General features: G+C 36.1%; 2 protein-coding genes across 2 annotated transcripts; one reads left to right on the top strand and one right to left on the bottom strand.

Moving 5' to 3' along the window:
• Window positions 1-1270: 1270 nt before the first annotated feature.
• Window positions 1271-5593, top strand: LOC131778570 (zinc finger FYVE domain-containing protein 1-like). Its single transcript, XM_066170180.1, has 5 exons — window positions 1271-1407; window positions 3741-3858; window positions 4310-4372; window positions 4834-4967; window positions 5350-5593. The coding sequence occupies exons 1-5, from the start codon at window positions 1271-1273 to the stop codon at window positions 5591-5593; spliced, it is 696 nt and encodes a 231-aa protein (XP_066026277.1).
• A 1090-nt stretch (window positions 5594-6683) lies between these two features.
• Window positions 6684-11987, bottom strand: LOC136282379 (uncharacterized). Its single transcript, XM_066169958.1, has 7 exons — window positions 11910-11987; window positions 10991-11268; window positions 10537-10651; window positions 9746-9868; window positions 8851-8883; window positions 8291-8418; window positions 6684-7442 (listed from the first exon to the last, which is right to left on the bottom strand). Exons 1-7 carry the CDS (start codon window positions 11980-11982, stop codon window positions 6924-6926), a joined length of 1269 nt encoding a protein of 422 aa, XP_066026055.1. The 5' UTR covers window positions 11983-11987; the 3' UTR covers window positions 6684-6923.
• Window positions 11988-16235: the final 4248 nt, after the last annotated feature.

The following is a 16235-nucleotide window of genomic DNA, read 5'->3' as shown; positions in this document are numbered from 1 at the left end:
AGAATTGTATTTGAAACTCGGGATTGTTTACATTTATATAACTATAGTGGTCATCCGTTTGGAGTGAGAACTCCAGCATATAAGATTGGGGTCAATTTCCACATCTTATTCCTACAGCATTTGCGCTCACCCGTGCGACGAACTATTTGATATTCTGTTGATCGTGTTTTGGCCGGCTTGTTATGAATGTAAACAATTCTCTTAAAACAACTTTGAACATTTCGTGGAAAAGGTTGTGGTTATTCATTGTGGTGAATAACAATAAAAAGGCTAAGTTTTTCGTTTGTCTCACGATGTAGTCACGTGTGATGTAGATCGCGACGTTTCGACTGCATACTGCTAGTCTTCTTCAGGCGATGAGGTCGACTGGTCATGCGTGATCTTATAAAGCATGATGCTCTGCTGTGATTGGTTGTTTTTCATTTTTTTTTATTTTTAAACTTTGAATATATGATTAACATTACAGAGGAGTATCAGCATAGGAAAACTGTTCCTCGTGTTGCGCATGCACCCAAAGTAATGATGAAACCAGGCACAAATTAAGTCGCTTTTTCTCTATCTTTGATACAATCGACACCGACTTGATTTGTTCAACTACATTGGACATGTATGTTCAACGTCTGTGCTAAAGCACAAAAAAAATTGATGCAATTTCAAGGAAAACGGCTTTCAACAAGCCGTAGCTTAAATTTTTGCATGAACCTACCCACCCCGCTTATTGACCAGCATCTCTATGTTCGGTAAAAACGAAATCGAAATGCTTTGAAAGACCGTTTAGAACATGGGTTCTAAATAGCTTTTAATCTGAGGTACATTAGGGAAAGCTGAGAGAATTCCTTCTAAGAGGGTCTCAATTAAGCTAACCTTTAAATGAAAACGGCAAAACAAATTAGCAGTTAAACGAAAGTACCGACAAATTTTAATCGTTAGTGGTGAAAAAAAAAGTTAATCGTAAATATATTTTAGCGCAACCGAAAAAATTAAATGATAACCGTGAAATGGACAAAAATTTAAATGTTTAGCGTAGAGAGCCATCACCCCAAGTTACACTGGTTAAAAAAAAATGGCTGGATGCAAAAAATTCTCAAATGAGTTTTTTTCAAATTCCTTTTCTAGCTTTCTCTTTGCTTTATTAATCTTGCTGATTAATAAGGTCTTATATTGATCCAGGTCAAATATTGAATGAAGACAATGATGGAAAAATGTATAGCTTATTTTCAGAAAATACGAGAATAAGAAAAGATTGAACGAATTTGAAACAGGGACGAGAATGGTGATGAAAAGTAACACTCAGCAGACAATGCAAACAAACTTGGTTCAAAACAGAGGCCCCAAGAAAGAGCATGGAAATGCGATTTACAAATACTTTTTCTCAACACTCACTGCTATAAAGATTTCCGGTGAAATGTTTGTACAATGTGACTGATGTAAGATTACACAAACTGATTGAAATTTACTTTACATTCAAACGGTGTAGTTGATTGTATGAAGATGAAAAATAGGTCTTGTATACAAGATATCTAATCGCTTGAAGATGTAATCGTTTTGGAATAAATTGAGACATAGCAGATCTACACTCGAGTCTACACATTTCAAGTGTTTCCATTGTCTTATCGAAAGTTTCTAGAAAGTTGGAAAAAAATATCAGACTTTGTGCCTCGTCAGCTGGTTGTCAGTAACTTTACTTAAGATCATATGACACAATGAGTACAAGAACTCAGTAATTTTACAAAGGATCATACGATATGGCCAGAATGATAGGTGGCCGCTAGTATTTCACTAATGCTCACATCATCTACAATGAGATCGTTCACCCTCAGTACTTTCACTGGATTATTACAATTACTTATTTCCATTCTTTAAAAACACTTTTGCATTATTAATCCGTTGGATATTGTTTGTCGCCCTTCGAACAACCGAGACCTGATTTTTTGATCGCATAACCATTACTATTTAAAAACACTGGGCAAAATGCCAAATTTTAGTGCCAATTAAGTAAAATTAAACGAGTATTGAACCAAAAGACAAATTTAAGCCATGCTTTGAAGCTGTTATTTTGATTAACATTCAATTCACAAAGTGTACTTGCATTTGATATTTACATTTGAGATTCAAACTTTTCATACAACATTCAAATTCGAGATTTACAGTCAGGATTGTATCTGCAGGATTTTCTTTGGAGACTTGCATTGAGAATTTATTATGTTGACTTAAATTCCCGAGTGTTGTGAAGCTTTAAAGAGCAAGGAAGTCTTGTAAAATTCTCTTAGTTTCTTCGAATTCCAGTTGATGTATATCCCTGGTATATGTATATGAAATTAGCGATGGGTCTCTGCCCTTTAATAACCTAGGGGAGTATTGCGAGTTTAATGAGTTTCTCCACATTGCTCTTTCAGTCAAGCCAACTGAAATCTGGTCGCATCATTTATCATATCAGTTGTTTAGAAGCAGAATCCTATTGTAATTTTACAATTTATCTGAGTTTAGCACAGACGGGTTATGTAATTATTTAGGAATTTGGAAACACTAGTAATCACTCTTAGAAAAATAGCGGCATTCTAAGTTTTAAAAAAGGTTTCGTCAGGACGTGTAAGGTGCTCAAGACAACTGCGTGAACTTCAGGGACCGCATGGATAAGAGTGCTCTATTTGCTGTGCAACACTAGTTGCTACAATTTAGTTGTGTCTATTATTTGAGACATTATACTGACATGGGAAAATATGATTTTATTTAGAATTCGTAACTATTAATAGATCGAAAACATGCAAGACCTCTTGTAAACGCTGGAATTCATTAGCAAATTTCTCTAGACGCGTTCAGTATCCTTTATTCTGTTCATATCTCCTCTCTAACTTGCTCTGCTTTAAAAAAAATGGATTCCATGTTACCGTGCACCTTTTCAATAACAAATCATAGCATGCACTACACAAGGTGCAGCTGAGTGAATCACTGATGTTTCGTTAAATCTACCATTGAACGGACCCACGACGACTTTGAATCTACTTTTTCTATGTAATAAAGAAGCAAAAATGGTCAGTGGTGACGCTATCTATTCGTCTGTCTTCCAGTAGATTACTAGTAAGAAGTAATAAACTACATTTTGTAAACTTCTTCAAGAATAGTGTGACTAGAAAAATTGTCACCATCTGCTTAATATCATGTTTGACTGGCCCACTTGCTAGGAACCAACACTTTCATGCAACGAGACAAACATACTTTCGATGATTCTTTCATTTTTTATTGTTGTTTCGCGAGAACACTTCAGCTGAAAATCATTGCAAGAACAAAGACCCTTATCAAAATGATGGCACCCACACAGCTAACTGTTTTCTTTATCCTACTGTTTTTGCGGGTTTGAGGTACTCAACAGGTGATCGTTAAACCTTTTTGTCGATTTCTTGAGACCTTCCATTCAGCAACAAAAATAAAACTCTGTATTTATAGGAAGCCAAACTAGTCTGGTTTTTATGGAAACATGCGCCAGCATTCAATTCCTTAAGTCAGCAGATTTACAAGTCATACCTTTTGACCCCTAAGACTAACTAGCAGCTAATTCTTCAAGGTCATGCAAAGAAACAAAATGACTCCCAATAAGGGAGCTCTCTTAAAACAAATTCTCCATGCCAGTACTATTTAATTTGCAGAGAACAAAATGAATAATATGCATGCTGATGTTAGGGTGTAAAGGGTTCAATTAGTTTTCACTGTAATCTCAGATTCACTAAACCTGTTATCGGCAGATATGTTCTGGAGTGCCCAGGATGTGGTGTAATCTATCGTAGCCGTCAGAACTGGTTTGGAAATAAATACCCAGTTAAGACTGTGGTCCGGACTGAGCTTCGCCATGCATGGCCTGGGGTGAGGTTTAATGCTCGACTACTGAAGATAAATCCAGCCACTTTTTTCCCAATAATTCATGAAAATCTATGACATTGCTTACAGAAACAGACTCTTAATTTGTATTTGAGTAATATAACACACTTCCTATTGGTTTATCAGCGTAATAACCATCCAGTATGTTGGGAGAACACATGAAAAATTAGTAAATCACAAACCGGAGGCAAGTGATTGATAAACTTTTCTAGTGTTCACAACATCCCAAGAGGGTTATTAGGGCAGTAAAGCAATAGAAGGTGTGGGCTATCCCTTTTATAGAATGAAGTTGAAACAAAACAATATATTTCAGTTTTCTATGAGTTTTAACTGGACAAGTATAATAAATGAAAGGTTTTTGACCAACAAGCTCCAGCCATTTCAAGAAGAAAATAGTCTTTTGCATCTTTTATTGTAACACACTTTTTGTATTCAGCAAGTTTTTGCGAAGCTGGATGGAGGCCATGCGGCCAGACGGTTTTTGGATCATTTCAGCCATGTAACTGACGCAGTTAGCAATCTCGGTACTCCTTCCAGTCAGGCAGTGACCAACTGGATCACAGACAGAGTGGCTCCAGATTAATTGATCGCAAATTCTGAAATAACAGTAAGTTTAAAAAAACTTGGCTCAGTTTGTAGTGAACTGCCTCTACATTGTAGTCATACACGATGAAGTTTAGGGCTCAAAATGAAGAAAAAAAAAAGAAAGACAAAAAAACAAAATACAAATATGAATAAAATAAAAATAAGGAAACCCTTTACAGTGGCCGATTTGCATTATTAACTCAGTCGATAAAACCAAATTATCATGTAATACCTCTTCATTGACGCAGTGCCACAGCTTCATTTATGAGAAACTTACCCTCTCTATTCATCAAATTTTGGTTGAAACAAATTTAAAAGTCAAATTAGTCAAAAAATGTCCTAACTTCTTCTTCTGTCTTATTTCTTATCTTTTAGGCTTGTCAGGTATGCCGTCAAATATTCAGCGACGGGAAGACTAAGCACCACTGTCACGCCTGTGGAGGTGGGGCTGTGATGCATGTTCAACCAATAAGAAACCTGTACCAGAACGAGGCTGGGGTGAGTAACAAGTGAGAGTGTGTGAGAGCTGTTTTGGAAAAACGTCAACTGTGGAGGCTCAGCCTCAACCCACATGTGACTTAAAGTAAGGTTGTCATTTGAAATAAATTAACAGTAAAACACTAATCCAGAACTTTAACTCCCAGAAGTGATTAACATTTAACTTCGCTCTATGATATCCATACATTATCAAGCAAGTAGATAATGAGAGTACTCAAACTTATCAGCCAGATGTTTTTATCTTGACCTGCCACCAAACTCTTGTAATCAATTTAGAGAGAAATTTGTCGCAGCTAAAGGGGAGAATTAACACTTAGATCGTGAGGTGAAGGGCTAAGCTTGATTGTGAGTTCTCCTCAATATTAAATACCTATTTTGTGCTCTTTTGAACAGTGATTTATCGGATGCTCTAGAAGAGGAAACTCCTCAAGAAATTGTGCACCCTGAAGACGTCCAAAGTCTGTATTCTGAAAACCCTTTTGGACCAGTAGCTGCCAGAATTGTAATAGAGGTTGTTCAGTCCGCTGTGGGTGTTTTAAAAACAGCCATTGTTTACCCTAAGGGGTTCATCACTGATATAGCAAGGCCAGGATACTGGGTACCAAACAGTCAAATTTTAGCCTGTAATTGTTGCTAAACTGAATTCAAGGGAAGTGATACCAAACGTCACTGCCGAGCCTGTGGTATGGGTGTTTGCAGTAACTGCTCAGAAAGTAGGAGACCTGTGACTTATAGAGGCTGGGATCACCCAGTCAGAGTTTGTGACCAGTGTGCTGCTAAAAAAAGGACAGCTTTAGGGTCAATTTGTTTTCAGTGAGAAGCCAGTCATGAGAAACTTCCAGCTTATTGGCCCTTTATGATCAGGTTTTTACTAATACTGCAACTTCATGAGGTTTACATGAAAATTACTACTTTATGGCCTTGCATGGAGATAGAGAGCATCATCAGTGGCTGTGAGATCAAGTGTGATTTAAGTCCACGGTATCCTTTGCTTGAGGTCTTTTAAACCAAACCAGAGTATTTTGAAAGCTCTTTATTTTAGAGCAATAAAAACCAACAACAAGGTTATCACAGGGGCCTGTCAGACCTAAGAATAATAACCCAAAGAGGCAAAGGACTCTCAAATTGAACACATGCAAACTGTCGGCTATGCAAGAAAATGCTCACAAATGAGTAATTTCTCTTAAAAGAATCAATAAATCAGTAATAAATCCCGTTGGGTGGTATGCCAATCTATTGCAAGGTTAGTCCTTTACGTCCTAAAATCAGTATGTATATTCTCCACACTGTTTTCTATGTGAATCCGAAAGGGTAAATAAAGTTGTAGAGTGGAAAGAGCGTATAAAAGAGGGAACCTATGTAAAACGGGCGATGTGGTGGAGAGATAAGATTATATTAGTTACGGAAGATTGTTATATCTTAGCAGGAAGTCCAAGGTAGTTATTGATAAGTCCAGAACTGTGCATCTACATCTCACTGAAAGCAACGAAAGACAATACACGAACAAACTAGTCTACTTTATTAAAGTATCGTTTTAATTTTCATTTAGGCCACAAAGCATAACTGTTCTTTTTCAAATTGACCCTTTTAAGGATATTTACGACACAAATTAGAGTCAAAACGCAGGGGGGAGAGATTTTGACCCTTCCACCTCTTCACCTTCTGAAATTGTGGGATAATATTAGAAAAAAAGTTATCTGCTAATGATATTTTCTACGACACAGTAAGCGAGTTGGACAACTCTGTTATCAGACTATTTAAATGCTATTTGATATGCCGTTTTACATGAAAGAATGTTTAAACTCTCAAATTTACCTTTTTAGACTTAATAGAAAGAATGGCCAGAGATTGATCCAGGGTAAAACTAAAGTTACGCGCAGATATAAGTCCCTATCCGAGGGGTTGCGCTTGAAACAGGCAAATCTGTATAGAAACAATTTAACTTAATATTATTTTTTTAGTCATATTTACTGGACCAAGATGTATCCCATGACTTTGATGTGTTTGTCTCCATTATCTGGATTAGCCGCGGCCTCGTTACCACACGTGTTTGAATCGTCATGGTGACCTCCTGTGCCAAGTCCGATCCTTGAGTCGCACGAGTCACACTCATTCTCGTTGTTGCCAACAATACCAATTCTGCATTTAGAAGCTTGAATGTGACTACAAACGACATTGAACCCTTCTTTGTTGCATTTGTACTGTAATGAGCCTTGCGAACCAATCAACCCTTTCCACACGTCACGACCCAGTGAGGTGGCGCGGTATTGGCCATCAGCGATCAGTGAGTACAGAGAGTCAGCCTGCTTGTGGATGACAATGAACCTGAGCTGTTGGTGGGTCTTCATACCGAGACAGATCCTGGAGAAGGATGTGTTCCAGTAGGTGGGTAGCTTTGATTCTTGTCCGTCGAACCCAGTCTCTCCTCCGGGAAGATTGTATCCTTGGTAATTTATCCAGTAATCCGCCTTATAATGGAAGGTGGTCTGATATAAATGAGCAATTAATTTTTTTTTATTAACTCCGAATTAATGGATATTTTCTGTCGAAGTCCTGTCGTGTATCTGCATTTATTGATCCATTACTCATTTGTTTTACCGATGAATTGACCTTGGTATTTACGACATTGTGTCGTAATTACCAACATCAATTATATCCAATAATACCCGGCGCCGTAGATCATTGCATGACATATGTATCTAGTTATAAGGAGCTTTTCTTTGTTTTCATTTGCACGCCAATCAAGACTCATTGAAATGATAATCATTTGTGAAGTGAATGAAGGATGATAGACGTTGCTATTCTTTAACGAAATTCAGATCTCTTTGCATATAGAAAAAAATTTGAGTGTGGTTGTGTCACGATAAAATCGTTGGCAAGTAAAATGGCACTAAATGTTCTACAGTCCTCCAAGAATCCTTCTCTACCTATCCCCCACCCTTCCCGCTGTTTAGGGGATGAGTAATGACAGCTCTTTAAATCAGTGTAATATCTACACATCAATTAACTTGTGTGGAACTTTAACTCAGATAAGATATGTTCTTTGTTCCGAACAGCTTTTAACCGAATCATGATCGTAATGCTGTGTATTTCTTATCTAGCTGTTAATAATATAATTGAGACAAATATGATAGCATATATTTATAAATTATTTTTCATCCTTTTTCAACAGTCACTACACACAATAAGTCCTAAACGAAGTCTGTACTTCATGTATTACCTTCTCGATGAAAAAAAAATGGCATACATAAGTAACATGCACTTTTTTTAACTTGCAACGTTTTGAAAGAGGGCGGGTTTATACACGAGATAATTAGTTAGCTAAAGTATGCACCTCATTGCCGGCAATCTTCATGACTGGCGTCCATCCTCCGTCTCCACACCCAAAATTTCCCATGTGACAGAAAACGGACAATGGTTGGGAGTCAACAAGAAGGGTAACCACACCACTCACGTTGGATCTTTCGAATCAAAATAAAAAAAAATACAATTAATAGTGAGAACAATGATGGAGAAATAAAACTTGAGCTTATAAAAATAACTATCATAGCTACAACGGTGGCAATGAAGATGATAATGGGAAAGATACAGAGCGATAATAATAATAATGATTCAACAAATAAGCAAAGGAAAAGTTGATCCTTCAGACGTCAATATCTGCGAAATATAAGCACCAGCCTTCATAACAACAATGCTCGGTTATTTGTCCTGGAATCAAACAGGTGTCCGAGGGCAAAGGATATTTTTCACTTCTTCTGTGATGACAGTTATGCACTCTACTGAAATGAATCAAGGTGTAAAGGAGGACTTTCTCCGCCGTGATGGGCTTCAACTATTATGCGGGCAAGCGCGATATTTGATGTACTATGAATATAATATCGAAAATCAAATCTACTTGCATGTCATGAATTTCTCTACACGAGGAAGCTCCTGCAAGAAGTTTAAAAATACCTTTGATTAGAAGAAACTGCAAACTTGTTTTAGCTCCATCTTAATCCATCATTGGGAAACTATATTGACTACACTCTGATTGATTGGCAGAAGAATTTTATCCTGTTTCAAGCTCTGCTTTTTGGCTGGAAAGAATTCTTAGTTTTCATTCACTTTATTTGGTGGCATGTATGTTTTATATATTTTCTTAATTGATAAGAAACAGCGTCGGGAGAGGATCGATCGTTGTTATCTTAATAAAAAATGGATACTTTCATCCAGTTTTTAATCCAAGTTTATTACTAGTTGTGTTTGCAAAACAATTAATTATTTTTTTTGGGCATTTAGTTTCAAATCTGGCTGATAATAGTAACAGTATAAGCTGCAACAGATGCCACCTTGTATCTCGTATTTTATGATTTTACTCGAAGAGAACTCTCAAACGATTAAGAATCATCGATGAATGTGGTTCAGAGGCACTTACCAATTGCAAAAAAAAGAAAAAAAGGAGATGAATAAAAGTTTTAAGCTAATAAGCAATTACTAGGTGAGGTTGAGTATGATATCTTGAATTATCAGCACCGAGATCTGAGTTGTCTTCTGAAGCCAAAGGACGAGGGAGATCACGCAGACACAGACACAACGTTTCATAAATCGTGATTTCATGCGAAAACCGAATTCGATACTTTCTCCTTACCAGGATTTGCAAACGTTTTAAAACACTAGACGGAAGAGGGACTTAGACACTTATAAGGGTTACAAGGCTCAGTACAAGAGTAGTGCTATCGCCGATGTGTCAAAATTCTTACTTAGACTTTTAACCAGCTGATTTCCTCTATATTTCGACCCCAACGTTTACCTTTACATTCTCTTCCATTTCCAGTGAATCCAGGTTTACATGTACAGTTGTAAGACCCTTTGGTATTGTTGCAAAACGCATCAGAACTGCATTTGTACAGCTCACGAACACATTCGTTGATGTCTAAAGAAAAAAAAATAAACAAATAAATGAAAACAAAATTATCATACCCCTTCCCCCCCAAAAAAATAAAAATAAAAAGCACCAACGACTGTATAAACAACAACAATTGGGTAGGCCTCCTTCACATGCTGTTCTTAATGTGGTTAACGTATTTTTTGCTTTCTCGTGATCACTATACGTCATTTTTGCTTTGTACAAAGTGAAAAAAAAACATTCAAAATGAATCGATCAACAGCGTCCTTGTAAGTCACAAGCAGTACTGATGAGTTGCGAAACAGTCATATATTCCCTCTTTTTTAACCCGAAAAGTTCTACAGGTGGCTAATTATCTTTTTGTTTGTTTTTGTGGTTAATTAATTTTACTATTGTTTCTTCCCACTTTCGGTGTAGCTCAGAAGAAGCGATGTGAAGACCTAATAAGGAGAAGGGAGATGACGAAAAGAAATGCCAAAAAACCAAAAATTCGCTATTGAGTTAGGTTGGTGAAGAAACCACAACAAAGGTCTGTTGTTGTTCGATTCTTACAGACTAGTAAGAGAGCTTTAAGCTACATGAGGATAAAAAAAGCTCTTTTATTCTTCGAGACCCGATTAAAAAGCGTGGTAAAGTTTTTCCTTGTTGTTGTTAAACTAAAGACCTCAAGATATCAACATTGAAGTTGTGTTTACCTCTTTCGCAAAATGGACCCTCAAATCCAGCGGTACAAAGACACCGATAACCTTTGTTAGTAAATCCGCTCTGACAAGTGGCATTGTTCTGACAAGGATTTTGAACACAATTGCTCTAAAAGAAAAAACAAACCGTTGTCATTGTCATTATCATTATCATCATTATAATCATTTTCAACAACTAATAGTCAACCGCACCGCTACCATCATCAATATTGTCATCGTTATCCTTGTTATCATAGTTGTTCTTCTATTTCTATATTTCTCCAATAACTTTGAAATGCTTTCTCTTTGAGGAGATTCTGGTGAAGAGCACAGGCTCAGTATTACCGCTAATGTCTTGAAAGAGGGAAAGAAACTCAAGTTCGTAGTTAAAGGTGAACACGAGACTCAGAGTTTTAAAAAGAAATACAAAATAAACCACTCTTACTCTTAAATTGAAAGTTAAGTTTACCTCAGCTGCGTGATAAGAATACATCTCTTGGTCTATCAACTTTTTTTCGTGTCCTTCATGTGTAGCATTGTTCAGTTCACATTTATGATATCCATTTCCTTCTCCCCGTGTATAAAGATTAATGCTGACACAGTCGGGCTCCATATAACACAAGTTTTCACAGAACCTGGAAACTGTTATTTCTACGGTGCGAATTGTGTGGTTTATAAGGCGTTTCCCTTCAAATACTTTCTCAGGCTCAAACTCCAAATTACGACACTGGTCTGCGATGCAGACGTCTTTGAAATGGAAATAATAATACATTAAACGTAACGTTATTGCTTATGATGATATATTAAGAATTTCGGAAAACTTGGTAGGTGACAATTCATTATCAATTGTATTAGACTTGAATTTTTTTCTTCGTATATTTTATTTCTACAAGAAAAGGGATATACAAACCCTCGAAAGTGTCTCGGGTGTTATTATGAGAGTATGTCAACACGGCAAAAATTCTCTACTGTTCTTAAATTGAAAATGATCTCATTTCTGTTTTGCTTGTTTTGAGGGCTTGTTTTAAAGGCGGGTATCTTCGGAAAGACGGCAATCTCTGAACAACTATGGTCAGTGGAGGGAGACGACTAAGGGGGTTCAAATTCATCGGCAGAAGTTTAGTCGTCGTGTTTCGCTTTGTAGAATTCTTACTTAATTAATGCACATTCGTACACGAAAATGTCATACTTCTTCAAAGCACTATCTGTGCGTTGATAACTGAATATTTTAACGACGATTCTTCAGTTAATATAGGTGGATAAAGCTAATTTTCTGACTTCATGACGAATTCTTATTATTGAATTAAACGCTTCCTTAAAAAAAAAAAAAAACCAATACACGAACCAAAGGTAAACATGAATTGGATGTAAGTCATACTGAAACTAACCTTGTGATCTGACAGCCCTTTGTATCATAAAGCAGAGCTCCAATAAGAGAAGGGAGACAGAAACAGAATACATGATACAGAAAACGATTAGAAAAGTTCTGGTCAAGAAACGAATTCTTTACTTAATATTACATATCATGACAGGGGAAGTTTGAAACAATGGAAATTAGGCTGTCGCCGGTTAAACCAATAGCAGTCAAATTATTTCGCATGTCATCTTTTGTGCCTTAGTTTCTACCAGTAAAAAATGTTTGTTTAGAATGCTGCTCGGTTTAGCAATAATTTGCCTGTCAATTGCCATAATTAAGTTTTGTCACATCATTCTGTGGCCTGACATGCTATCATGAAAAATTCATATATAACAGTTATAATTATGCAGCAGTGTAAAACGTCACCAAATTCACTTCCACGAAACCTTATATGTCCATACTGTCGTCCCATTTTAGAAAGGATATCAGAAATTTTTAAATTGATAAGCACACTGATATTTAAACCGTCTGTGCTGAATTAGGATAAATTGGACCTGAAAGAATTGTTTTAGGTCACGAACCTTCCTACAATTTTGTATTCATAACAAAATCGATAAGACCGGTAAAGCTCGCAAAAGTTCTGTGTCATAATGTAATTGACTAAATTGGTTCGCCGTTAAAAATGCGTGCGTTAAATAAATGGATAGATGTAAACATAGTTTGTGAAAATGAAGAATTCATTTGATGGTTTGCTGGGTTATCGTTTTTACACATGCACAACAGCAGGCATGCTGAAACTTTGCCAAATTATCATGCAACCACTGTTTATTCTGGTGGTGGTAAGAACTTCCTGTGTGTCATGATATTCGTGATGGATAAGTTTTGATTATCATGGAACCTTGTTACAAGCTAAGTTAGTCAATTCACCTCTTCGACACCTTACATATCCATATTTCGGTGAATATTTCCGTCTTCCCCTTTTTTTCGCTGAAAGACTTGTACAACAGCTGGGATTATGAGGCTTTGTTAAATTAACATAACGATGTTTATTTTGGTTCTCTGGTAAGAACTTCCTGTGAATCATGTTCCTTTTCCATGATTTATTGCTCCCGTTTAGCAGTAAAGGCTTCATATTAGAGGCAATAAATCAGTAGAAATTGATTTTCACAACTTCATATTAGCTTTGTTATCTAAACAAGTTTCAAACTTTTCACTTGATGTACACTGACACACGGCATGACTTCTTATCCTCTTTCATTGCAGACATTATCGACAACTGGAATTATGCTGTAGTAAAAGTTGCTGCCTTTTTTTTTGTAATTGTTATTGATATTTTTATCATTATTGTTTGTTATCATTTTTAGTCTCAAGAGGGAGAAGTCCTCCTTCGTAAGCACTTAGCTGTTTTTTTTATCCATTTAATAATCAAAACAAGCACCTCTGTCTAACTCTACAAGCAAAAGTTCACTTATCGATAAGAAGCTCTAACGAACGAATTTGTTGAAGTAAGTCCATTATATTCCGATTTTGTAACGAGTAGGAAAATAAAAAAACATTTTTCTGGGTTATCGTTTTTACACATGCACAACAGCAGGCATGCTGAAACTTTGTCAAATTATCATGCAACCACTGTTTATTCTGGTGGTGGTAAGAACTTCCTGTGTGTCATGATATTCGTGATGGATAAGTTTTGATTATCATGGAACCTTGTTACAAGCTAAGTCAGCCAATTAACCTCCGCGACATCTTTCATATCCATATTTCTGTCAATATTTCCGTCTTCCTCTTTTGTTTGCTGAAAGATATGTACAACAGCTGATATTGTGATGCTTTGTTAAATTACCTTAACGATGTTTATTTTGGTTCTCTGGTAAGAACTTCCTGTGAATCATGTTCCTTCTCCATGATTTACTGCTCCCGTCTGGCAATAAAAGCAATTGGAGGCAATGAATCAGCAGAAATTCATTTTCACAAGTTCAAATTAGCTTTGATTTATACACAAGTTTAAAACTTTTCGCTTGATATACACTGATACACGGTCTGACTTCTTATCTTTATTATCAAAAACTGGAATGATGTTGTACTATAAATTGCTGACTTTTTCTTGTAATGATAATTTTTAGTCTCAGGAGGGAAAAGTCCAACCTCGTAAACCCTAAGCTTTTTTTTATCAATTTAATTATCAAAACAAGAACCTCTTTCGGACTCTACAAGCAAACGTTCACTTATCGATAAGAAGCTCTAGCGAACGAATTTGATGAAGTAAGTCCATTATATTCCGATTTTGTAACGAGTAGGAAGATAAAAAAAGAAATAAAAAGGTGGGTTTTCAATGAGGAGAATCAGTTGACTTTTCTTTCTATTAGTGGAAGTCTTTTGGCATACCTTCAATGTATTTACATTACTTCGTGTTTTCCATCTAAAAATATAAATGTTTTCAAAATAATGTGCTCATGTTTCTTAATTTGTTTTGATCACTTTTATAATTAGAGAGGTTATTTATATTGCTTCCGAGTTAAAGGCAAATAGAGCGACAAACCTTGTTAGAAAAACAAACACAGTTTGATTACAGTTCATTGGGCATTTTTGAACATCGATTTCAATGAAACAAAAAGAGAAGGGTAGAAGCTATTATCCATTAAAAAGAATAAATTTTTTTCCAAATAAAGAAACCATTTGAACCCTAACAAACTTTGAATCCAGACTCATTTGACCTCAGTCTCTCGCAACCATCGATTTCCAGTAAAAGGACGAATTTTTTAAGTTCAGGGTAAAATTGATGTAGATAGTCTTTAAAATTCTGGTGCAAGTCCTAGTTGCCATCCTAGTCACTACCCTTTATTAATATCATTACCTGCAATGAACAAAATCAAAAAATGCATCAGCATTTTGAAGAAACGAATATTTTTAGCTATTCGTAGAAATGTTTTTACTAGCAACGAACATTCTGAAATTTTCAAAAACAGTGCATATCATAAATTTGTTTGACCGCCTTATTATTATTATTAATATTATTATTATTAATATTATTATTATTATTATCATTACTAATTTTTTCTGTTTATTCATTTATTTATGGAACAATCATTATCGTAAATTAAAAACATATCAAGCAGGAATCAATAGCATAAACCAGGTAAGAGAAGGGGCCTTCACATAGTTTTAAGAGGTACCGTAGGAAGCGGGGAATTGAGGGAATTAAAAAATAACAATAAATAACAACAAAAGGGAAGCTGAAGCTACGGTGACGAAGCAGTCCACTATAAGTGTGAAACAGGAGTTTTAAACAATACAGTTCACGAAAAAATCGTCTAAAAGATTCCATTTAGGTTCGATAGTCTGTAACTTTCGAACTTTCGTGGGCCATTTCATATCACTGATTTGGCTGAGATTTGGCATGAAGTCTTGTTTTAGGGTCCTAATTACGAAATTGATATAAGAATGTTCCAATTATTTTTTCTTACAAAAAAAACTGGAAATTGCACTTGGTCTGCCCATACTTGCCCGCCAATATGGCGGATCGAAGGTGATCTTTGACTTCAACTTGAGTTCTATCGTAAAGATTTCTCAACATTTCGTGATATTCATAAATATATCTTCCCCTCCTTTTAATACTTATTACAAAAAATATGGCAAATATCTGGTGTTAACAAAATTTTATCCCAACGTTGTAAGGTCGTTTCAGGCCGCTTTGAACCATGAGAAAATTTACCCCAACTTAATAACCTAATATCTCCAATGTTGCCTCGACTCAGACGTTACCATTAGTTATGACCAATGTTTGTTCATAGGTGAACAGATTTCATGAATAAAAAATGGAGAAAACGTCTCTGTCGAGGAAAAAAATGTATCAGCCCGTAATGACCTAGCTATGTTTAGGACCTGGTCCTAAGAGTTCCTAGATCAATTCCCCGATCAGAAGGAAACGGTTTAAATATACCTTTCGTTCAGATCGTTTCCTAGTAATTTGGAACCATCTTTCTTCTTAATACAAACGTAACGATGTTGAGGCGAAATTGTTGCAACGGGATGAATTTTATTCACTAATTGAGTTTAAACAGGCGCTCCTGCTTTAACCAAGACACGCGCGAAAATTCCGCCTAGTAGAGTTTATTTTGCCTACCGTTTTGAGAACGAAGGATTTTGTTGAAGAAACATTCTCATCAACTCTGATATACTTTTGCCGACAGCAGCTAGTCATACAGTAAATTCAAATCTGTGACCTAAGGAATGACCTAAAATGACACAAAACGACCTAAATGACCTAAAATGACCTTGAGTGATTTCTAAAATGACCTTATGGGTCAGTATGACCTTGTGGGATGTGAACGATGCAGTGTCGACAAAATCTGGATCG

This window comes from Pocillopora verrucosa, chromosome 7 (genome assembly GCF_036669915.1).
Source record: "Pocillopora verrucosa isolate sample1 chromosome 7, ASM3666991v2, whole genome shotgun sequence".
Classification (NCBI taxonomy): Eukaryota; Metazoa; Cnidaria; class Anthozoa; order Scleractinia; family Pocilloporidae; genus Pocillopora; species Pocillopora verrucosa.
This window is presented reverse-complemented; position numbering and strand designations above follow the sequence as displayed.

Bases quoted from the DNA above. Each gene is read 5' to 3' on its own strand.
- LOC136282379 (XM_066169958.1), bottom strand. From the start codon at position 11,982: ATGTATTCTGTTTCTGTCTCCCTTCTCTTATTGGAGCTCTGCTTTATG. The intron at 11,269-11,909 runs GTTAGTTTCAGT...TCCATTTCAAAG, and splicing joins AAGGGCTGTCAGATCACAAG to ACGTCTGCATCGCAGACCAG. The intron at 7,443-8,290 runs GTGCATACTTTA...CATTTATATCAG, and splicing joins TGAAGATTGCCGGCAATGAG to ACCACCTTCCATTATAAGGC.
- LOC131778570 (XM_066170180.1), top strand. From the start codon at position 1,271: ATGGTGATGAAAAGTAACACTCAGCAGACAATGCAAACAAACTTGGTT. The intron at 1,408-3,740 runs GTTTGTACAATG...TGTTATCGGCAG, and splicing joins ATAAAGATTTCCGGTGAAAT to ATATGTTCTGGAGTGCCCAG. The intron at 4,373-4,833 runs GTAACTGACGCA...CTTATCTTTTAG, and splicing joins TTTTGGATCATTTCAGCCAT to GCTTGTCAGGTATGCCGTCA.